The sequence below is a fragment of the Ochotona princeps genome, chromosome 19, assembly GCF_030435755.1.
Source record: "Ochotona princeps isolate mOchPri1 chromosome 19, mOchPri1.hap1, whole genome shotgun sequence".
NCBI lineage: Eukaryota > Metazoa > Chordata > Mammalia > Lagomorpha > Ochotonidae > Ochotona > Ochotona princeps.
In genome coordinates, this window is record NC_080850.1 from 9,292,021 (window position 1) to 9,315,551 (window position 23,531).

The 23,531-nt window shown below is 46.3% G+C and overlaps 1 protein-coding gene across 1 annotated transcript in view; it reads right to left on the minus strand.

Annotated features, from left to right (window-relative positions):
• TENM2 (teneurin transmembrane protein 2) overlaps positions 1-23,531 on the minus strand; it is a 344,410-nt gene that overhangs the window by 59,277 nt on the left and 261,602 nt on the right. The window contains exons 14-15 of the mRNA XM_058677877.1: positions 6,245-6,455; positions 1,755-1,874 (exon numbers count right to left, since the gene is read on the minus strand). Of these exons, the coding sequence (XP_058533860.1) occupies positions 1,755-1,874; positions 6,245-6,455 (331 nt within the window). The remainder of the gene's footprint in view (positions 1-1,754; positions 1,875-6,244; positions 6,456-23,531) is intronic.

The window sequence follows — 23,531 nt, forward strand, 5'->3', positions numbered from 1 at the left end:
TATGGTAGCTCTTTCCCAATTAATGGAGTAATATTTCTCTATTTTAAGCTTTACTTCACTAGAAAATCAATCCATTATTCATACTAGTGATGGCTGCCTCACTCCCTTCAGAATCCCCAGCAGCTCACCGAGCACCTTGATCATAGCAAAAATTCAAAAGATCCTGACTCACGGATTTCACCCAATTTCAACAATCTACTGGATGATTTTTAGTAGGCAGACATAAAATGAATGGCCAAGGAGCAGAAGAATATTAAGATGACCCTCAAGGCACACACAGTACAACTAATTGGTTTGTTTATGCACCTACGTATTGGGTGTGCACATTACTAGGACAGGTGTGTACAGGAAACAGAAGAAAGTCAAATGTCTTGAAGCAAAATTGTTGCCAGTTGGCATGATAGAGTAAACATGAATATTCATGGTGCATGCCACAAATATGGGAGCATTGCCACGTGTGTCCGTGACTTCCATGGCTTTGCAACTCGAACCTGCTTGACAGCCAGTGATCCTGGAGATGGGACAGATGCTCCAGGGAGAGGATTTTGGCCATGATGAGTCGGGAAGCAGCTGAGCAGAATCAGATACACAGAGAGACCAGGCAGCAGACCAGGACTCAAAGTGTCTTCCAGAGGATGTGGGTTTACTAAGAACACCGATGCCTAAGAATGCACAGGGGCTAGCAGAGCTCTGCACAGTGCGTATTCGCTCTCCTGGTGCTTGCCAATAATTAGAATTGGCTGCATAAATGTGTGAGTGAGATAGGAGAAATTTAATGAATTCTGAGATTTGCTGTGAATCATTAGACCCTCTCTTCAGCTTTCAGAGGTGGGAATCTAATCTGCCGTGGCCTTGCCATTTTTTTGGAACTGCCGGCAAGTCTACTTTAGGCCCTTAGAATATAAGGCCAGACTTGAGCCGAGAAAGGCAAGAATAGCAATTCCTATCCACATGATACATCTGTGATTCTCCAGAGTCCGTTACTGTAGAACGGGGCTGCAATGGATTCCTTTTTCATTTGGAATAGAAAGTAAGAGTCGGTGGGTGTTTTTCCCCCAGTCCAAAGTGAATGAGTGTTTTCTTCTCCCTATAGTTTCTTTTCCAGTTATCTTTTTCTGTAACATTCTCCTCTCTGCCCAATGGATGAAGGAAATGATGGGGCTTTCATCTTGGTGGGGGCGGAATGCGTGCATGTTTCCAATCAGAAGATAATAGGAGAAGGTTGCCTCCTTTACTCAGCAGGGTGACTGCTAAATGTATTTAATTAGACTTCTCTGATTACAGCCCACCCCTCAAAACTGCAGTGAAAACAACACAACTCCTAAAGCCACAGATGAAAGCAGAAGGGGATCACCACAGGATGCTATGTCATGTGGATTCCTGTCACCCTGCACTGCCTTTGATTTAAAACAGGAGTTAGTTTCTAAAAGCTACCTTCCCTTCTCCCAGAATCCACCCCTTCTCCCACCCATCCTCACCCACCACCACACACACAGAGGACGTATTGATCTGATGTGGCAAAAGGAAGGTGAAGGCTGTTGGTTGCTCTGGATAGGTAGGTGGGCTTGTCTATTATTTATTCTGTTTGGATCAGCAAGCATGAACCTTTTTAAGGTGATATCCTCACCAGAGGCCTGGTCTGGCCAGCATTCCAGTCCATCAGGGGGACCCATGTGGTTCCAAGCCAACACCTCTATTGATATCCGTACATACACTTGATCCTGGGTAGGTACCAGCCCCACAGGGTTACTCACGTGCCATCCTGGCGGGTGATAGTGTAGCCATATTTTGGGTACTTGACAAATGACACGTTCACACCAACCAGGGGAGTCCCATCTGTAGTTACTACTTGACCTCGAATGAGAGAAACCAAGCTGAGAGAGAAAGAGAAACACACACAGGTCTTTGAGCCACAAACAGAACATAAGGGGCTTTGGTGCAATCCTTTTCTGCCACTTCTTCCCACTTCCCTCTGGTCTCCAGGATGAGGAGGGGAGTTTGAACACCGTCACATTCTGATCTCCACTAGTTACATCCCAGAGAGAGGTATGGGCAGAAGAGACATCTCAATGTACTGCTTTGCTGAGGAACAAACCCAGTGACACATGTTGGGGGCAATTCAATGAGCAGCACTTCCCATTACTGCCCCAAACCAGTCTTGTACACATGCTGTCTTCCCTTGGCCTTGCTCCAGTTCTTGGTGGTGTCTGACTTCTGTTGGCTGTGAGCTGCAGGCCGTCCTTAGGCTGGTGCTGGATATAATACTTGAGTGAGAGCCTTCCTCTCTGGCCACTTATTTCCTCTTTGTGCTGTGAAGAAAGGCCTCTTTACTCTTCTCCTTGAGGCTGGGATGCCCCAGAAGGTGGAGAGGAGCATGAGGAGGCTTTGGGGAACTCGGACATACACATGTTTATTTGACCCCCTTTTTTAGGCAAAATGTCTCACAACCCACAAGAGCCTGAGGAGGAGAGACAGAGAGGAAGATCTTCTGTCTGATGATTTACTCCCCAAGTGACCACATGACCAGTGCTGTGCCAATCCAAAGCCAACTTCCTTCAGGTCTCCCACATGTGTGCAGAGTCCCAAGGCTTTGGGCCATCATCCTAGACTGCTTTCCCAGGCTACAAGCAGGGAGCTGGATGGGAAGTGGAGTTGCTGGGATTAGAAACTGTGCCCATATGGGATCCTGGCACGTTCAAGGTGAGGACTTTAGCTGCTAGGTCACCGCGTTGGGTCCAAGAATGCTAATTTCCAATGAACTGTCTCCAAGAAATCCTCCACAGTCCAAGAGATGCTACAATACAGTTTGGGCTTTCATTTTCTGAAACGTGTGAGGTCAAAAGTGTTCTGAGCATTTTTTTGGGAATAGCTCCACGTATATACTATGAGATATCTTGGGGATGGGACCCAAGTCTAAACACAAAATTCATTTATGTTCTATAGATACCTTACACACATTGCCTGAATGGGATTTATACAATACTTTGTTTTTGAGATGAAGTTTCATATGAGATGGAGTTTTCTAATTGATGGTGTTTTGCCACATGACTTTAAAAGGTTCTGATCTGGGAGCATTTCAGACATTGGAATTTCAAATTTAGGGATGCTCCACCTGTGTTCTAATCTACATCCATGGGGAGAGAACGCACAAGTCTCTTCACCCAAATTCTCTGGATTTCATGGAGAAATAGAGCAATGAGAAGGTCCATTTTTTTGCACTGAGTTCCTAGTCAACTCAACAGGTCTACAGCTGTATTGCAGGCCTCAAAGATGCTGGGCAATTTGATGAAAGAACAGAAGTTCTCCAGCTTCTTGGTTCCTGGACACACTCCCAACTAAGCTGACCATTTCTCTGCCAGGATCTTGCCAAAGATTTTTGGAATGCGCTTACTTTTGCAATCCTGAGTACACTGAAAACTGGAGGGATGCTGTCTATTCTATTCTATTAGTAATACCCCCAACTGTTCAACTCCAACCTTTTGATGATCTCAGGAGTGCTTAGAATGTTCTACTGACAGCTCTAATTGTCTCTTACTGGCTGCCTAACAAATGAATCCCATTTTTAGCTGGTTCCCACCACAATGTTAGAGTTTTATGAAAGTGGGAAACTAATTTATGAAAATAACTCTTTTGTTCAATCACATTTTCTTATCTCAGTGTTCACTGAGATTTCTTGAAGGCCTTACCAGACACTGTTTTAAAATCAATGATGTGTACTGATGACCGCTAGGAAGGATGCCGATGACACACAACGCTCATGATGAAGAAACAAAATTAGGAGTATGTTCCACATGGGATAACTTCTCCGTTATTGTTATCATCGTTCTTATTACTATTATTATTACTGCTACACAACAGCTGCTCCTTTCCCCTCAGTCCTAGGACCCTGCAGATGGACGAAGGACTAGCAGGGGTTGGTTTTCTGCCTATGAGTCCTACCTTCTGTCTTTCTAATTTGTGATTACAGCTGGCTTCCTATCATTTCCAGGCAGTCAATTGTAGAAAAGATTCAGCTAAGACATGCTATCAGTTCATTTCTATTTATGATTACTGATGTGTAACAATTATCACATTATCTCAATAGTGAGATCTGCTCTGTAAATTACAGTGGTGGAGTGGAGGCATTTCAGCTATTTTTGTATGCCATTATGTAGGGGAACGCCTTTTTAGAAGTCTTGAAATAAGTTAATTTTTTTTTTTTTACTCCTGGCTCTGTCCTTCAGTACCTGTCAGACAATAATGCTCTGAGATGCTCATGCTTACTGAACCTTAGCCTGTGAAAGATGGCACCAAGTAGACAGGCTCAACAGTGGCTGCTCATCTGGGTGGTGCTATTCAGTGCCATGTTCAAGGCTCCAGAGAAGCTTTCTCTTAAGCAGCTCTCTTTAGCTCAGAGTCCATGAGGTGACGTCATCTACCCACTAATCTGCAGCCCATGCTTGCTTTCCTGGATCCTACCTGAAGCCCAGATGCTTTCTGGAAGTGGTAATTGCTGGTGAGGAGATCAAGATTCAACCAGAGGAGTCTAGTGAAGAAAGTGTATTGAAAGGAAATGTCTAGATTTAGGAAAGAAATCATGCAATGTTAATTAGGTCTATTCTAACAGACATAGAGGAAGGGCCTCCAAAGATGCATTTCCACTAGAAGCAAACTGCATACAAACTCCACCAAGATGCTCCTGGCAGAGGACAAACACTTTCTTCGGCAAGATGAAGCTTGCTGCTGATTCTGAAGAAGCAGAACTTACAGAAACTCTCCAAGAACTGGGACTGAGCAAGGAGAGGAAAGGCCTTCTTGTTTGGTCAGAGACTTACGGTTTCTTTCGCTTTGTTGAGAACTTCTATGAGTATAAACGCCATCTGTGTGCATATTACACAATCATCATATTGTTCTAATTTCATTAATCTGGAGACCGAGGATGTTTTTCCAATGAAGAAGCAATACATGCTTAAGGTGATGGACATCCTATTTAACATGATTTGATCCTGACATAACGTTTATATGAACATAAAAAAAAATCACAATGGACTCTCTAAGTATGGAAAATCATTGTGCACTAATCAAAAACAAAATAAAAATTTCCAATTTGGAACCCAAATGAATGAAGAAGAAAGGTGAATAATTAAAAAAAAAAGAAGGAGAGAATCCAGATGAAGATGCAGTGATTGGTGCTCTCAGGGGCCAAGAGAGCCAAGCACCACCCTTCTCCAGTTCTTGGTTGACAGAGATTCTGTGAAAAAAGATTCTGCGTGCAGCTTTTATTCTCCTGCATGGCTCAGAGATAAGTTTGGCCAGCCCCAACCAGACCAGGCTCACTATGCTCCTATCAGCATGCCCCTTGGTAGCTGGACCTGCACCTGCGGGGGTGACAGTCAGCCTTGCACAGTCAGGCCATTCAGAAGACCCCCTGCTTTCTCTGGCCCGCTTCTGGATCAAAGATAGTGCACAGGGAGAGGAAAAACTGAGGTAGTGAGGAGGGTTAGTAAAGGGAAACCCTCCCTTCCTCTCTTCTCCAGGAGCCATAGTCCTGGGGCAACTGGAGGGACCAAACTGACTCTCAAATAAATCCATGATTTGACCCTGGGCTGTCCATACACTTTTGTATATTAGCAATGGAGAGCAAAAATAGAGGGAATGAGGGGATGAGAAGCAAAACGCAGCGGCTTAAAGGCTCGCGCACACTGGATATAGCGGCTGTTGTACGTGAGGCAGCTGTGAGGATTAGAGATCATCTACATGAGGTCCCTGGCTCTTTCTAGGTGCTCAATAAATTCTCACAACTGGCATCAACTTGACTCTAAGATGCTCTGAATGATGGGTTATGTTATCAAGTTAATAGCAGCTTTCAGAGAGTCTCTTCTGAATGAACTATTTCAGTGATGCTCAAACAAAAGTCACTCTCAGAGGCATTATAAAGGGGGATTTATAATAATGACAACAGTGTCATAAAATAATAGATCATAAAAATGATCTAAAATCCAGGGAAGCAACAGGTATCTCCAGCAGCTTGGGCTGACAGAGGCCAAAGCCTGCAGACACACCAGGATTCCTGTCCTGGAGGCCCAACCCAAAGGAAGAAACCAATCACCCACCCCCATCCTAACTCCCCCCACCCCTTGGAACTCCAGCAGACAGCTGCCTTCCACAGGCATTTTCTGGGCCAATCAGGTCCAGCAAAACAAAACAAAACAAAAACCAAAAAAATCAAAGCTCTTGCTCCTGCTCCAACAGGGAGGGTGCCTACCTGCTGTTGAACGGGTTGTCTCCAGGGATGATGTGGGTGCTGTCCTTGCCTGCCAAGAGCTTGATGCGGTCGTAGAAGGACTTCACCGCAGGCCAGTCTGTCTGGCCCTGCTGAATGATGTCCAGAGGGTCCCGGGACCCCCGGCAGAGCAGGCTGTTCTGACAGGCCGACTGCAGGCAGCAGTCAGGGTCCAGGCAATCCACCAGGCCATCTGGAAGGCAGAGGAGGCAGGGTTACAGGAGCATGTGGCACATAGCTGCTTGGAGACTCCAACATTCATGTTCCCAATCCAAGCAGGAAGAAGGTCCAATCTTCCTAAGCATCCGATGTGGCAGGTTCAACATGGCAAGCCCTGAATCACTCTGATTGTTATGCACAGAAAGTCAAAGGTGGAAAGGAAATGATTGAAAATGTTGATGAAGGGTTAGCCTTGGGTGTAGATTAGTGAGACTCTCTTTGCTTTATCATATTTTTTTTTACTAGAATTGTTGCTTTATTGTTTTTCTTTTACTAGGATACAAAATGATTCGAATAGTTGGGAATGAAAACTTAGCTTCTCAAGCAACAAAGCATAAAAAATGACCTGTAGCCAGCTGCCAGGGGCCTGTACCAATAACAGGTGCATAGGGCATCAAAGTGTGTGTGATTCCTTGAAAGGCAATTCCATGGAGAAAAGCATTCCAGCTCTGCCCACTCCAAACCAGGTGAGAGGCAGGTGCTGTGATGTTTATATTTTCCTGGAAAGGTGGAGAAATGGCTTTGGCTTGGGGAGCCTGAAAATGGAACCATTATCTACCCAGCTGTGTCTGGTTCTCTGCTCCTGGATGCGGCAGGACTGTCAACTCTCGGTTTGGATTGTCTTTCTGCTTCTCCATCCCTCTTCCTAATTTCTATTCATTCATTTACCATGTAGTAAATACCTGAGTGCTGGCTATGTGCTGGAAATAATATAGTGGGTAAAGAACCACTATCTGTGGCCTTAAGGAGCTGACAGTATAGTAGCAGAAAAGAAGGCACACCCCCTCATCCTTTATACCCAGTTTTGGTGTGGCCTCTCCTTTAGAAAGCCTTCCAGATGACAGCCCTGGCTTGAATGTGTGTATCTCTACAGAGTCATGTGTTGAAATCCTAATCCCACAATGAGCCTGTATTCGAAGGTGGGGGCTCTGATTGGGAATTAGATCATGAAGGTGGAGCTCCAGTGAGCGCGATAAATGTTCTCAGAAAAGGGACCCCAGAGAGCCCTCTTTCTGGCATGGGAACCACAGACGATCATCTATTAGCAAGAAATCAGGCAAACACACCACATCTACCCGTGCCTTCATCTGGGACCTTCCAGCCCCATAGCTGGGAGAAGTAAATGCTTCTCTTGGAGGCTTCCACTATGTTGCTATCACAGCCAGAACCTGAGCAAGACAGGTCTTCCATTCCTTGCATCAGGGGTTCTCAGACACCCACAGTCTGTGGGGAGAATGAAAGCCAGCCCAGACCTCCCCCAGAGAGAGTCCCCTCCCCCACCAGCAGGTCCTGCCATATGCATTGTCAACATGACACTCAGGTGATTTGTATGCACAATACATTTTAGAATGTGTCGTTGTTATCACCAACTTCCTTGTACTAGAATGAATTACCTCTTTATGCTTGCCTCCCTATCTGGAAAATGAGTTCTAGGAAAAGAAGAACAGTATCTTACTAATTTCTCTGTGAAATTAGTGGCAACCAGAGAATGGGGCACTGAACAAATGTTTGTTGAATGAATAAATGACTTGTTTTCCATTCCTCACATATCCTGACCGCAGAACACGAGAATGTTCCAGGGCAGTGCCTTCTCCTTTAAGTTTCCTATTGGAATTGATTAGTTGTCCATTCCTAATTTACTTTGTTGGGAATTGATTAAACACACAGTAAAGAATAACTTATCTCCAGCCTCCTGGATTTGATAGTAAAAGGCATTATGGTGGACATAATTAGCATTCTAAGAACATGCATTCAAACCCTGGGCTGTACCTTGACCAACACTTGTACGTGAAAGCTGCATCTGAGACCTGGCTGTGGGATTTTAATCTACTACAAGGTAATCTTTTGGCATTACCCTTTTCGTTTGGTTACGCTAATGAAACTGAAATATATAATTTTACCAAAGTTCCACTGTCATTTAGCAATTAATGTACAATTATTTTAATGCATGACTTTCTCTTTAGAAAGCAAACAAATTAAGAGGTTGCGTGTTTTGCTGGGCCTTTCAATAACAAAAACCAGCCTCTCATTTTCCACATGGGCAAATGCTACTCATGTGCCTTGCGACACGTTTAGATGCACACACTTTCCTGGAATTACAGGCACTTAGGGCAAGTAGGAATGCATGCTTTAAATTTAGAGACTTGTGAAACCGAGGCTCTGTTCATGAGAGCTGGCTGTGGCCCAAGCTCCCAGGAGACTGGTGAACTCCTGAAACAGCATTCAGGTGTGGTGGCAGTGGCTGAGTGTGGAGGCATCTTCTCAGGCCCACATTCAGGCGGAAGGATCGGCACGGCAGTACCATGGTCGAATAGGAAAAGGAAAAGGGGCCAAAAGAGAGCCCAGGATTTTACTTAGGAGCCTCCCCTTCAGTGGCCTGAACTCTGCGGCAGGAATTCGCCATGCAAAGCCTGCTTCAGACTGGAATAGCAACCCACTGGGATACGCTGGCAGCCACAGCAACTTCTCAGGTGAGAAGCAACCCAGGCTTGTTAGCACTGTAGATTTCTGTAAGTGGCCAGCCTCTTGGCATCAGGAGTCCCATCTATCTCTGGTGGTCGTTGCCTACCCTGAAGCGGGGGAATGTTTCTCTTCCCCCTTCAAGCCATTTACCACCCACTCCACACTGCTGGCTGGGAGGGCCTCTTTGGGCTCAAATAATAACCGGAGACACTTTGCCTATTAAGCACTGGAGCAGTCCTCTAGCCTGTCGTTGTGCTTGGGCATGCCATTGCTTCTACTTCAGTACCATTGTGACCTGCCAACTTCCCTACTGTTTTGTTGATTTCAGGCTTTTTTACTCAAGGGCCTATCTGGCAGGAGATGGCCTAAACACAACAGCAGTAGATGACAAACGCTAAGGAAATGGGGTGGGGGTGGGCAGATGGAGAAGGACTGTAAATGATGTGCTTTTACATATTTATGCTTGCTTGCACCCAGGTTGGGCACGGGGTTCTCGCCGTGATTAAGCGTGAGCATGCGTGCTGCCGGTAATGACCTCATCATGTTGCGTGATTATGGGCTGCCGCGGCTGAACACTTGCAGACGACACCGTGAACTTTAAATTGGCACTCCAATCTCCCAGTGGCCTGTCAGTCTGGAGGATCGCATCTTTATGCCAGCAAGCCCCTTGGATGGAGTCTGACATTGCAATCTTCAGTAAATTACCCTGTCACTGACAATCTTGCAGTTATCTCGCAAACAATCAAGCAGGCAATCAAACTGTTCTGAATTGCCAGTTCAGGACCCGAGAGTCCCCGATGTCTCCATTCAACTGTGGCGAGAAGCGATGCAGCCCTCCTACCATATTGGACGATTTCTTTATTTATATATCTACCTGCTTATTTGTCTGGTTGTCTCTCTCTTGGTGAGGGTATTGCAGGGTCCTCAAGGAGGGCCCAATTCTGACTCAGCAGTGATGGGAAAGTGAGGTTGGGCCTTCTCCAATGGACTCAGAGCGGTGGCATATATGCAGCATCATGCATGTTCATCCTATCTCGTTCTGTCTTGTTCTAAAAGGTGACCAGGGAGAATGATTTTAGTGTTTTCCAGAAGAACAAATGCTTACCTACAGCTCTGTCTGGGTTCTGTATCTATGCAAGGCCTTCAAGATGTTTGTGGAAAGTGGTTCTGAACAGATGATTTTCGGTGCAAAAAATTCTGAAACCCATTTTTAAAAATAATCTTTTATAATCTTTTTAAAAAAAAGATTTATTTTTTTAATTGGAAAGTCAGATATACAGAAAGGAGAGACAGAGAGGAAGATCTTCCATCTGCTGATTCATTCCCCAAGTGGCTACAACGGCAAGAACTGAGCTGCTCTGAAGCCAGGAACCAGGAGCTACTTCCAGGTCTCCCACACAGGTGCAGCATTCAAGGCTTTGGGCCAAAATCCTCGACTGCTTTCCCAGGCCACAAGCAGGGAGCTGGATGGGAGGTGGGGCTGCCGGGATTAGAACCAGTACCCACATGGGATCCTGGCATGTGCAAGGCGAGGACTTTAGCTGCTAGGCTACCATGCCAGGTCCTATAATCTTTTTTTTTTAAAATAGATTTTATTTGTTTATTTGAAAGCCAGAGTTACAGAGCAAGACAGAGGGAGAAACAGAGAACAGAGGGGAGAGAGTTGTAAGGAGAGACGCGAGGAAGAGGAAGAAATTTTGCACCTACTGATTCACTCCCCAAATGGTTACAATAGCCCAGGCAGGACTAGGCTGAAACAGGGAGCTTCACCGAGGTCTCCCACGTGGGTACAGAGGCCCAGGGATTTGTGCCATCTTCCACCACTTTCTCAGGTGAAATGGCAGGGAGCTGAATTGGAAGTAGAATATCTGAGACTCAAACTGACGCCCACATGGGATGTTGCCACTGCAGGCAACAAGTTCACCCCTGGCCCAAGCACCATTTTTTTAAAGACCATTGATGAGCTTAGACTTCAAAATTGTTTTTGATACCAAAATAAAATTACTATTTCCTCCCATTTCCCTTGATTTTTTTTCAGGTATTCCCCTACATGTCCTATCCTAATGGTAGTGAAAACTTCAGAGATGTGGGAGTGAAGAAACTTTCTGAGAACAACATTGAGGCATCTTTTTCATGTTTTTTGATTAAGATCAGAGATAACTTTCCAGGGCCACTTTAGCAACATGAAGCAGACATCAGACTAATTAATACTGAATGGAATCATTTGGCTTATAAGTTCCAAGGTTAAAAAACAACTCCATTACCGTCTACACAGTACAAGAGGTACAAGCCTGGATTACTGCCTCAGATGGAGCTGGGTTTCAAACTCATGTTCCTGGCTGTGTTAGTCTGGAACGATAATCAACCTTACCGAGTTTCCTTGCTTTTGAAACAGAATTCTAACAGTACACATAACAGGGTGGTGTCAAGGGGAATGAGCGAGATGACACAAACAGAACATCAGTATGCCATCTGGTAGATGTTCAAAAACTACAAATATTCCCATAACCAGGCACTCCGTAAAGTTTTTAATCCTTTCAGAGTATAAAAATTGGATGTGAAAACAAATTAAGCCAACATTTGGTTATAATCTCTCATTACTATGGGCTATGAACTAATTAGTGATAGCTTAATAGTAATACTGGATGAGTAGTAGACTGAGTAAAATCTATACACACTACCAATGTAAATTTTCCCCAGAACCCTATACAGAACAGAAAAATACAACTCTTAAACCTGAAACTCTGAGACAAGGCATCTGTGTTTGTATCTGAGTCTACCTACGTACCACCTAGCTGCTGCCGGGGACAGCTAACTGCTCTGTAACTCTGTTTCCCTTACACACAAATGGACATGCAGCTGGGTGAGGATGTTAGAAATTATTGTTGGGACCCAGCTCAGTATCCTAGTGGCTTAAGTTCTTGCTTTGCATTTTCTGGAATTCCATATGGGTGCTGTGTCATACTCTGGATGCTCCACTTCCCTTCCAGCTCCCTGCTTGTGGCATGGGAAAGCAGTCGAGGATGGCCCAAAGCCTTGGGTCTCTGCAGGCATGTGGGAGACTCAGAAGAAGCTCTTGGCTCCTGGCTTTGGCTTGGCTCATCTCTAGCTGTTGTGGCCACTTGGGGAGTGAATGAGCAGGTGGAAGATCTTTCTCTCTCTCTCACTTTCTCTCTGTAAATCTGACTTTCCAATAAAAATAAATAAATCATAAAAAAGAAATTACTGTTGGGAGGATAAAAGCAGTTATTGTATGCCCAGTACTTAGAGTGGTGCCTGTTACAGCAACTGCTCAGGCAAATACACTGTCACCATTGTTATATTACACATCCTATAGAGTATGAGATGGAGGAGGCTTGGAGAAGCTGAGCAAGTTACGCAAGTAGCTAAGCAGCAACTAGGGACCACAAGTAGGAAGAGGCAGCCCAAGAGATCACTATCCATTGTGGTCTGTATTACCAGAAAGAAGAGGCATGTCCTCCCTCCTGGGGAGGGGGGCGGGTGTCTCCAGACAGGATGGTGGTCCCCCTAAGCTGGGGAATGCAAAGATAGCTATGAGAGTCAGTGATTACGAGAGCTGGCTACTCCAACACGTAGGACAGTGTTCTGACATGGAATCAAGAGAAACAAGACTTCCTGGAATTCAGCCCTTGCCACATTAACCGCCGAGGACTGCACTAGGCACCTGCCAGATTCAAACTCCCATTCAGCTTCGCAGTTTGAGCATGGCTCAATTTGAGGTGGCACTTAACTTCTGCACTGGCTGCAGGTTTGTGTCAGCCATTTCCAGCCCTTGCCTAGCCTGCATTAAAAGGGAGCACCTAAAATGTGAAGAGGATTGATCTCAAAACTGGAACTGAAACCTTATCAATAGTGTATGCTGTAGAGTTTCAGGGGAGGCTGTGTGGAAAGCAGCCCCAGCAAGCATTAGCGTGTTACGGAGCAGGTGCAAACATGCCCAGCTTTCTGCCTGGGGGAGGCTCCCAGGGTCCTTCCATCCTCGTTCTTAAAAGCTCCAGGATTGAGAGGATGTATATTACACCCATGTTCACCTCTGTTATTTGTGCACTGGGCAGCTCATGGAGAATTCTGGTGGAGGTATTTAGTTCTGTTTCGGGAACCTTTTGCTCCCTGTAGCTTGCTATGCAAATGACTCCCTCTCCAACCTGTGTGAACTCGATGGCTTTCTCAGGTATTAAAAGCTTCAGAGAAACACCTACATTCACTTTTCTCAGTTTCACTTCGTGACAGGGTGGCAGAAATCGACTCCAGTGGTTTCCTACAGGGACTGTGGAGAGTTCTGTTCCTGCCCTTACCCCACACCTGTCTGGGGACAAGCCAGAGGCTCAGATTTTAAAAACACACTCCACTCTTTCCAGATCACAGTTTGACGGGAGGCACCACCAACCATCATTCTTCCTTCCCTTCTCATTGGGCAGAGGGATCATAGAATGGATTAGTTGAAAAGGTGGATTTTGAAGAGGACACACTGATGCACTGATGGTCTCTCCAGGGAGATTATGAAAAAAAGCTATTTAAGGATGATAGAAAGTTAGAAATTGTAGTTACCTCTATAGCATGAATTGGCTGGAAAAGAGCACAGGGGAACATTCTGGAGGCTAGATATACTTCTGTACCCTCAGCTTAGTCCACTGGCTGTACAGGGGAATGTAAACAGTGAAGGGATGATGATGATGATGATGATGATGATGATGATGATGATGATGATGATGATATATCAGAGGAGTGTTGGGAAGCTACTCTAGGACCACGGCACAGTGCCCAGAGCAGCTGTGGACATCCAGTTGCCTACTAAACAGCAGCGACCGAGTACCTCTCAGTCACTTCTACTTTTTTCATTGAATCTTCTTGGCATCATATAAGGTTTGTTTACCTGTACTGAGATAGGCACTTGCCAAGTTCTCATTTCCTCAAGAAAAACACAGGTGGTGAACCCCCTAAAATCTTCTTCAGGCGATTTTGGAGATCAGCTAATGATATAGAGGTGGAAAGTTAATGAGGCAACAGGGAGGAAAGGAAGAAGCAACAAGATGTGGCAAGGAAGGGATCTGTTGCAATTTGCTCTTGAGGATCCAACGAAGGGAGGATACACAGGAACTGGGGGATTGGTGCCTCTGGCAAGAGTGTAAGGCTCCTGCTGAACTTTCCTGAGAGACATACAGAGGCATAAGTGAAACAAAAATACGGCAACCACAGGACTGATTTTGCCTTATTATTCTCAGGTGAGCTCTTTGCAGGGTCAGGCCTGAAGTGTGTGGGATACCAGGCCAATGTGTTTTTGTTGGGCTCACGTCTATATAAACAGCTTGTCCATCTAGACACACTGGCAGGTCACCATCATTCTAGCAGTCTGATGTCGGTGATCTTGCTCAAGAAAAAAACATCCCTTCTGTCACTGGGAGCCACTCAATGGGTGGCTGCCATTTGGTGCTGGGATGGCCAGGGGGCTCTTGGATATGTCACAGAAGCAAATCACAAACCAACGGGGTATCTGGTTGACCCCACATGGATTGGGGGTGGGTAGAGGGATAGCAGAGGGTTTAAGAGTATCACGAAGGGGAGAGACAAGAACAGCTCATGTGGGTGCTCCTCTCAGCACAGTTGACTTTGGGGCTTGGAACATTTCTAGAGAGTCACTCCAATGGCCAGGGCCTGCTCAACTAGAGGCAGTGCTTGCCCTCTGCCTCTCTTGCTCAGGGTGGCTCTGCTCTTGGCTCAGTGAGAAAAATAGCAAATGAATATAGACTTCAGAAATCAGGATGGCCTGGTTTTCATATACGGTCTATTACTCTCCGATAATGTCACCAGGGGCATGTGACTGAACACTCAAGCCTCAGTTGTTCAGCAGATACAATGGACTCATCAATATCTTCTCCCTGGAGTGCACCAAGATGCTCTAAGACCACACCCAGGGAACACGATGATGGGGGTGTGGCAGTCAATCAGCACAGGCTCTCCTTAATGATATTTCCTGCTGTCTACCACACAGGGAAACTGTTTCATTTGCATTTCACTCAACCCCAGCTGACAAGTTGGAAGTGAGGGATAATTGAAAGTATTCTGGCTTGATGTAACTAAGAAGTGAAAGGAACGGGCAAGGCTGACTTGATTTAACCTGGCAATATGAGATTAGTTCTTCACTGCTTCTGTTAAGCCTCTGGCATTGCCAACCTTTGCAAGCAATAGATGGGCTGACAGGGTGCTCATTTGGAACACTTCACCTGCCATTAATACCCAGGCTGCCTGATGGGCCGTCCTCTGGTGGGTCCTCTTCCCCTGATGGTGCCACGGCCATTCTTAGAAAGCACAGTCATAAACCTGTATTAGTGTTCCTTCCAGAAAGCCTCCTCCTGATTCTTGCTAGTTCTTTTCATCAGTCCTGGAGCTCCTGGGACCTTTGGGCTTTTCCTGTGTCTTAGCCAGAGTGCAGCAGTCATGGCAGAGTCGACGGGGCCCCATCAAGAGCTGGCAGGCTTGATTTTTTTGCCTCCAGAATGCATGTGGGAGTGAAAGCAATTGCTACTGGGGAGAAACCAAGGCTCTTGGGCCAAAGAAAGGGATGGAATCCTGGCAAGACCTCTCTTTAATATGAGGGTATTTCAAAAAGCCCATAGAAGATGTATTTTAGGGCAAAGTTTCCTTTCAATCCTTGCATGTGAATAGTCTTCCAAAAGTTCATGCAACAATATGCATTATGAAAAAAAATGATACATGGATTTTAAACATTTTTGGGCACTAAAATAAGCTAATCTTTCATTCCATTTTCTTCACCCTGAACTTAGTAAAGCCCCTCCCACAACCCAGCACGAGAGGATCTCCTGAGTGGTACAGGAGCCAGAGGAGGAAATGCCAAAGAAAAGTTTTAAAACTTATCTTCAACGTTCAGGTTGTTTCTTTTCCCCTCTTTTCCTTCTTTCCTGCCTCTTTCCCTCAGTTGACTCTTCCCAGCCCAGCACGAGGCTCGGGGACTCACTTTACTCGAGTTTTCCCACCCAGGACAGTCCCTGGTAGGTCTCGCCAGCTCACTCCCATCCTCTTCTCTCCCACTGCTGCTGTCTTTCCCTGTTCCTGTTATAAAAACCAGTGGCAACTGAGAGCAGGGGCCTCTGATCTCGGCCTCCCATTTCCCCAAATGCTCGCCCTCTGCCTGCTGTTTCCAGCCTCTCACAGGCCTGCTTGCTCCCCCTGCCCTGGTCCTCATCAACCTCCCTTTCAAAGAGTCCACTGACAGGTCAGACAGCACTGAGCCCGTGGTTGGCCGAGGCCAGCCCGGCAGGGGGTGGCAGCCTGGTGGGGTGCCAGACTGAGATCTACAGGCAAGGAAAGCGGCTGTCACAGCAGACACCTCAGGGCAGCACGCTGGAACGGCCACTTTCTGCCTGAGGGAAGGCCTTGTCTCATGGGAGGAGGCAAGAGGGCTGGCCACAGACCTGAGGCCTGTGAAGCTGCTTCTGTCGCATAAAGAAATAGCCGGGTGGCCAGCAGGAAGTAGGACCTGGACTCAGCTACCTTACAAACTTCCAGACGGATTAGGAAGCTCTGAATTATTGGCTCTGAGAATTTGTCATTCCTATAGAAAGCCCCCCAGCCAGCTCCAGGCACTGTGGTTAACGGAGCTTCTTTCCCACTGCCTCTTTGTGTGGGTATCAGCAGCCAGCCAGGCAGTGCCAGGTAGGATCGCAGCAGCTGGAGTCAGACAACTCAGAGCCAATTCCAGACCTGTCATGCCTTTGCTCTGTTGCCTCGGGCTAATTATTTTACCTCTCCAAGCCTCAGTTTCGTCATCTGTAGAATGGAAACAAATCCATACCCATTCAATGTTGCTGCTGTGACTTAGGTGCAAGCCTTGGGCAAGGCACGTGATAACTGGAAACCACTTGCTACCTCCCACTTTGCACAGGAGCAGCTGGAGACACTGGCCTAAGGTTGGGCAGCTGCTAGAGAGCAGTGAGCCTGGCATTCATGCCCAGCTGGCCCAGCCTCACATTGGCTGCCCTTCCTCACTCTGCTCTTTGCCTCTGCAAGTCAGTTGCAGTTTGGAAGGGCAAGGCTGACTCTCCAGACTCTGTCTTTGCTCGTGTTTCAAAGGAGGACGATGAGGCTTACATAGTTCATCAATACACAGGGTGAGCAAAGTCAATAACAAACGCCAAACAGCAGAAGCGCATGCTCACGTCTCACCGAAAAGAAATCGTGTGTCTTAGGTTTGGATTTTGTTGGCGTGAATAAAATGCTATCAGAGGTTTTAAAGAGTGACTCAGATGGCCCTGTGTGTGTACATATCGTTTTCCATCCTAAAATGACATTGATTAATTCCCCTATAATCTGCTGAGCAGAAACAATGGCTTTCTCCTTAAAAGGCTTTCCATGACAGCACTGGCTCATTTACTTTATAGACAAATGAATTGAGGGTCCTGGGTTCTAGACAGGGAAACCGACAACACGATGATGCGTGACAGACTTCGAGAGAGGGACACTGTTTCAAAGGTGCCAAGCAAGGGAAGTGAAAGGTTGGAGGATGGTGGAGGTGGGGCATGGGGTCTTAGTGACACCAGGCAGGGCTCTTAGAAGACCTAAGGGTGAGTGGGAATTAACGTAAACAGAGGACACAGGTCAAGGAGACATCAGGGTAGAGGGGGTAGCAAGTAGAAAAGCCCAAGGTGGTGACACACCTGTGACTTGAGTCACAGGAACAGCAAAAGGCAGGTGTGCAGCAGAATGAAGGAGACGAAAGGGAAGATCAATGCGGAAGAAGAGGTCCCCATGTAAAAAGCACTGGAGGCCTTTATAGCAACCTGGGGCCTCCTCAAAGAACCGAGATTCCTTGGGAAGATTTGAACCAGGACCTGGTAGGACCGAACTTTTCAGAGGTTGTTATTCACTGTTTTGTCTCAAAGAAGAAAAAGGAAGATGCAAGTACATCCTAGTGATGTGGGAGGAGGTGGTGGAGGTGGGAGCATGTTAAGAAAGCTTGTTGTTAATGATTAGGAAATGAACCTAGAGGGACCAGGCAAGGTGGCATCCAAAAGCCCAGATGGCAACACGCACAAAAATGACAAGGCAAAGACCGACAAGATGGCCATCTTGGCATGTTGGTTAGGGCGCGGTGGCATGAGTGTTGTCCACTGAAGGGCAAGGACTCAGGGTGATCGCCCCAGATGGGCTGCAAGCATCTGCACAGATCTGTCCCTCACTCCCTGCTGAGCCACACGCTTTGCAAGTGACCCCAGCAAAAGTCAGAGCAGAACAAGCTTGATCTGGTGACCACAGCTTTCCTTTTCTGCATCTGTCTTCTGTACAGCCTCCTCTTTCCTGACATCAGACACCCAGCTCCTTGGGACTCTGGGAAACTCATCCCGCAGCAAAAGAGTCAGAGACAAGACATCTGGAATCAAGAGGACTGGGCCCGGATGGCAGCTATTCCACTATGGGACTTCGGGCAAGTAAACCTCTAGACTTCTCACCTCCTTTGCTGGGTAAGTAAAATTCTCTATCAGCAACACATTCAAAGGTTTCAGTAACTCCTACAGGCTGCATGTCAGTGAGCCACTGGTTTGTGATATCTGAGGGAAAAGACTCGTGTCAGAGCAAGTGGGACGGAAGGCACTGTATCAAAACAGGAACCAGAAGATTCCCATCTGATCTGCAAATGCCAGCCCTTGAACTTCACCAAAACAGGCAGTGACCTTCAAAAATCATAGCATCACATGGGTACAGGTTGTAAATACACATTCTCGGGCGACACATCAGATGGTAATACTGAGTCTGAGACTCCAGGGGTGGTTGGTACCCAGCGATTGATGTATGAAGCCTTTCTGGTGACTATCAGGGAACCACTGTTTAATTTTTTCTTTCTGGATTTCCTCATCTTAGCCTCAGAGTGTTCCATGAGACCAGAGCCAGTTTCAGCCCACTTTGTAGAGAACAAAGCTGAGGTTCAGCTGAGAGAGGGAACAGCGTGTTGAAGCTCATCTGTAAGTAGGAAGAGGAGCTGGGCATGGAATTCAGAGCTGTCTGAACCCCTTCCTCAGCCTGTTGGGCGGACACTTTCCATCACAGGGAAAGGGTATTTATGTTTAGGGGAGGAAGCAGAAAGGCCAGCCTTCCTCTTGGCTGTGAGTGTATGTGCTTATCAGTAACTCAAGTGGTTCTACCATCACCTCTTGGAGGGAAAAATATATGCTGGTTTGGAGAGAGGCTATGAGGATGGAGACAAAAGCAAATATTCCAGCTATATGGACTCTGCCCAGCTTGGCACCGAGCTCCAGGGGAGTTCGTCCCAGGCTGATTTCTACAGCCACCACCTGCTTTTCTATTTGCCACAGGGATTCTGTCCCCAAATACACACCACTGTTTCTTGCCTGTGACTGCACTTGCCACTCTCTTCACCCACTTTTTATTTTTCTTACTCACTTTCTTGTGATCTTTCAAAATGCAAGCTTGGCCTACTCTGAAGTTTTTGGTGCCCCTCCTTTCGGTGGCCTTAAGCTCCTGGCCTTCCTTCTGTCATGGATTTTCATATACTTCTGTTTGGGCAGAGTCTGAGTCACACTGTTTCATAGTCTCTGAAATAGAGTGGAGGTGCTCTTCATGTTTGTTGAATGAATAAGTGATGGGAAGGCCTTCTGTCCAGGAGCATGGCTGGTTTAGGAGAAGGTGCTTATTAGCATCATCATGAATGACAACAGGCTCCGTGAGTTGTGGCATAGCAGGACAAAAGCCCATTGGGTTTCTGGCCAGGAAACCAGGGCTTCAGGCCTATGAGTACCCTGCTTGCTGTTTAGCCTTGAAGACCTTGCTTCCTTTCTCTGGGTTTTCTAGACTGAGTATTTCTTGGGGACTGAGTATTTTAGCCTTTTTTGTATCTGTCAATTCCTAGACTGGAATGAATGAAATAATTCTGTAATTCTCCCAAACGAAAGAGGCTACATCCCTCCATGATTCTGGCTACAGGATTTCAGAAAACAAGGAATATGCTTGTATGAGTTGGGGGTGGTGGTGGTGGGGAGAGTAGATGAATGGTGACAGCCCCTGAAGTTAGGCACGCAGAACTACCTTGGAAAGCGCTGGTGTCTTTGCTGGGACTGAGGAAGAAGGAACGAGCAAGAGTACAGGGTTGTGGGGGACCCCTTGCAGTTTTCTGTGGATTCACATTTGGCCACAGAGTCCTGGCCCCTGTCCAATCCCCCGGAGCTCTTGGCTGGGAAGAAGGAACGTCGGAGAAAAGAGCACAGGCCTTGGACAGCTGTTCTTGCTGCGCTGGGGAGAAGGCTTTGCTATTTAAAGTCCAACAGCTCCACTCTCCCTGCTCGCCCCCGGCATGCCAGTGCAGAAGTGCTCTGCGGCAAAAATACACGCCTGATCCCAAACCAGGGGAGAGCACATCTAACACGAATGGCATATGTCAGTGTGTGGCAGAATGTACCTCCCCAGCGAGGCCTGCTGTGATCCCGGGCCCAGCAACTGGGGGGCTAGGAGGAGTGCAGAAGAAGGCCGCGACCTGGGCTCTCCTGCTTGCCTTGGCTGCATCTGAGCTCTGGGACACTGGATAAGTCACCTCCCTCTCTGGCTATGCGTTTCTAGGGAGGCTCTGCAGAGGCACTTGGTCTGTGCCAGTTATCTCAACCTTGGCACTCTTGATATGTGAGGCCAGATGAATTCTTTGCGGTGGGGCATAGAGGATGCTTGGAAGCAAACCCAACCTCCTCCCGTTAAGTGCCAGCAGCATTTCCCTGTTTGCTGCATGGTGCTTTCAGACATTGCCAAGTGGCCCTTGGAAAGCAAACCTGTCCCCTGGTCGAGCTACGGGTCTGAGGTGAAGGGGAAGTTGAAGAAGCAAGAATTGGAGAGCCAATCACAACTGGACCAGGGCCTTGTTCCTTTACTCAAGTGCTGATCAAAGCAACCATGAGGGTGCTTATTACGCTCTAGGCAGGGACTCCAGCCAAGGCAAAAATGCCAGAAGTCAACATAATGATTTAAATGTTACCTCTGTGCCACCAGTTAAATCTGTATTTTAATCCCTTAATTCCCTAAAATAAGTCCACAGTGATTTAAATGATTAACGTTTTTTTCCAGGTTCTGCATCTGCATCACAATTTTATGATGATTATCTGATTTGTCATCTAATAAGGGGGAAAATATAATCCCTTAAGAGACACTTAATAACCATTTAAGCTACTAAAGACTTGATTAGAAAAGACTGAAGGTGCTGTGTTGGGCAAACTCATGTACTTCAAACACCTTTTATTTATTTTTTTAAAGCAAAACTGATGGTCAGATAAATCTACTGGAAAAGATTCTTAGCAGGAAATTTTCACCATTAAGGTGAGGTTGTTTTTTTTTTGGCTGGGGTGGAGGGAGGGTGAGGCGGGGGGAATCTCTTAGCAACAAGACAAATTCTGTACTTATTTGAATTTTCCTCAGGAACACTGTCAAGATTTTGTTACTGTTTTAGAAAACAAAATAGGTTTAAGGGAGAAAAGTTACGGATGCTCGCAGCTAGCTTATGGTCTATTTTGATTACCTCTTTGAGTCTCCACATTTTTGTCTGATACATGGAAATACAATTGTTATTTTTACTGTACCCATTTTTTTTCTAGATTCACAAAACACAAATTCTGCAACCACAGATCAGAAATATTTGGGAAAAGATTGTATCTGCATTGAACACGGAGATGTCTTCCCCTTGTCATTATCCCCTGAACAACGCAGCGTAACAACTACTTCAATAGCATGTAGCCGTCAGACTGCAAGCCCTCTAGGGATCATTTACAGCATATGGAAAACTATGCATAGGTTCTATGTAAATATTAGGCCATTTTATAGAAGAGACAAAAGTGTCCCCAGATTTTAATATCTGCTAGAGGTCATTGAATTGATTCCCCAGGATACTGAGGGACAACTGTCATGCGATGAGATCTGCTGATAGTTCCAATGAGGAGAAATGGACACCATAAGTAGAAAGACAAATGCAAGAAGATTTAGGAGTATGACACTTCTGCTTGGGAAACACCAAAGGGTGATAAGAGAGTTGGAGAGGGATGTCTATGGTCAACACAAGCCTTTCTGGGGATGGGCCGTTTGAGCTTAGAACTGAACAAGCAGAAGGCGCCAGTCACACAAAGTGTGCAGGCTGAGCACTTCTGCCCTGGGATGAGTAAAGGCCCTGGGGTGGGCAATCAAAAGGCTGGCTGGCCTCAAGGAAGCAGAACTGCTATGCAGGGTAGGTCAGAGAAAACTCAGGAAACCTATGCAGAGAAGCTAGGCAGAGGTGAAACTAACATTTAATTCAGCTCTAACTAGGAGAGGACATAGGAGGATCTGATTTGCAACTGCAACTCTGCCCTGGCTGTAGAGTGCAGGACTCTGAGTACAGGCCAGGTGCAGCAGAGGAGGCTGTTCCACCATCTATAGACACTGAAATCTCAGTGTAGTGCTAAGCACATGACAGCCCTCCAAAATCCCACTGATTACAATTCTCACATGGAAACAGACAATGAGCTTTTTTTTTTTAAACTGCAAAAAAATCTCCCCACCCCAACTTCAATTTCCTAAATAGAAGTTTTTCTAGTTCAACAACACCCCCCCCCCCCACAGGTCAAAGATCTTATTTTAATTGGAAAATCCAGAGACTCTTAAAATACTGGTGCCATGTGTCAGCATAGATGCTCAGCTGGGGCCAGTTCTGCTTTCCTCCTAAAGAGGAGAGACCCAGTTCCTGGCCAGCTAGTAGTGGCCTGAAGGCCGAGTTATCATCCCAAGCATTAGATATATCGCTTTCCTCTCTGGGAGTCAAACAGGGACTCTGTAGTTCCAGCTACGTTTGCCACAAGGTCTTGGGACTGCAAAGGGAATCTTCATCCAACTCAATTAAGAGAGCTGTGTTGCCCGTCTAAGCAGTCCCCTACTCAACCAATCCATCAACATGCTTTGCACACATTAATCAAAGCATTTTCAATGGGTGCACCAATGCTTTGTCTCTCACTGGAGCAAGCAACTGGATTCTTTGGACTTGAGTACTACAGCTCTTCCAGAGTCCCCGAAGTGTCTTGTTTGGCTCTGTTAAATGCACAGACAAGGTGAGTTATTAATTAACAAGTGAGATAAATGCCGGGATAGCATCCCTGAATCATGTCAAACCAATTTGGATGGTTATGGGATGGGGAGGGAGGAGGAGGCAGTGGGCGAAGGGTGGGTTTCCTCTGTTCCAAGTGCTTTGGACACACTCCAGTGTTATTTCTCCTCATTTAGACCTGGCTGGAGTGCCTTGGATAGCATGCTGGGGCCTCGGGCCAGCATCTGTATCTCTTCACCCAAGATAGCCTCCACTGGAGAAAACAGGGAATAAGGTGGGTGGGAAGCTCTGTTCTAAAAGGAAGCTGAAGCTTGAATTTAGGGAGAAGGAAGAAGCAGCTGTTGGTGAGCTATACCTTTGAGGACCCCAAAGGGAGACAGATTAAAGACCCTGAGTTTAGTATTGTGATGGGCTTTCCCATACTGCAAATGTCACCCACACAATATGATAATCTTTCCTATGTTCCCACTGAGCTAAGGCATTCCATGC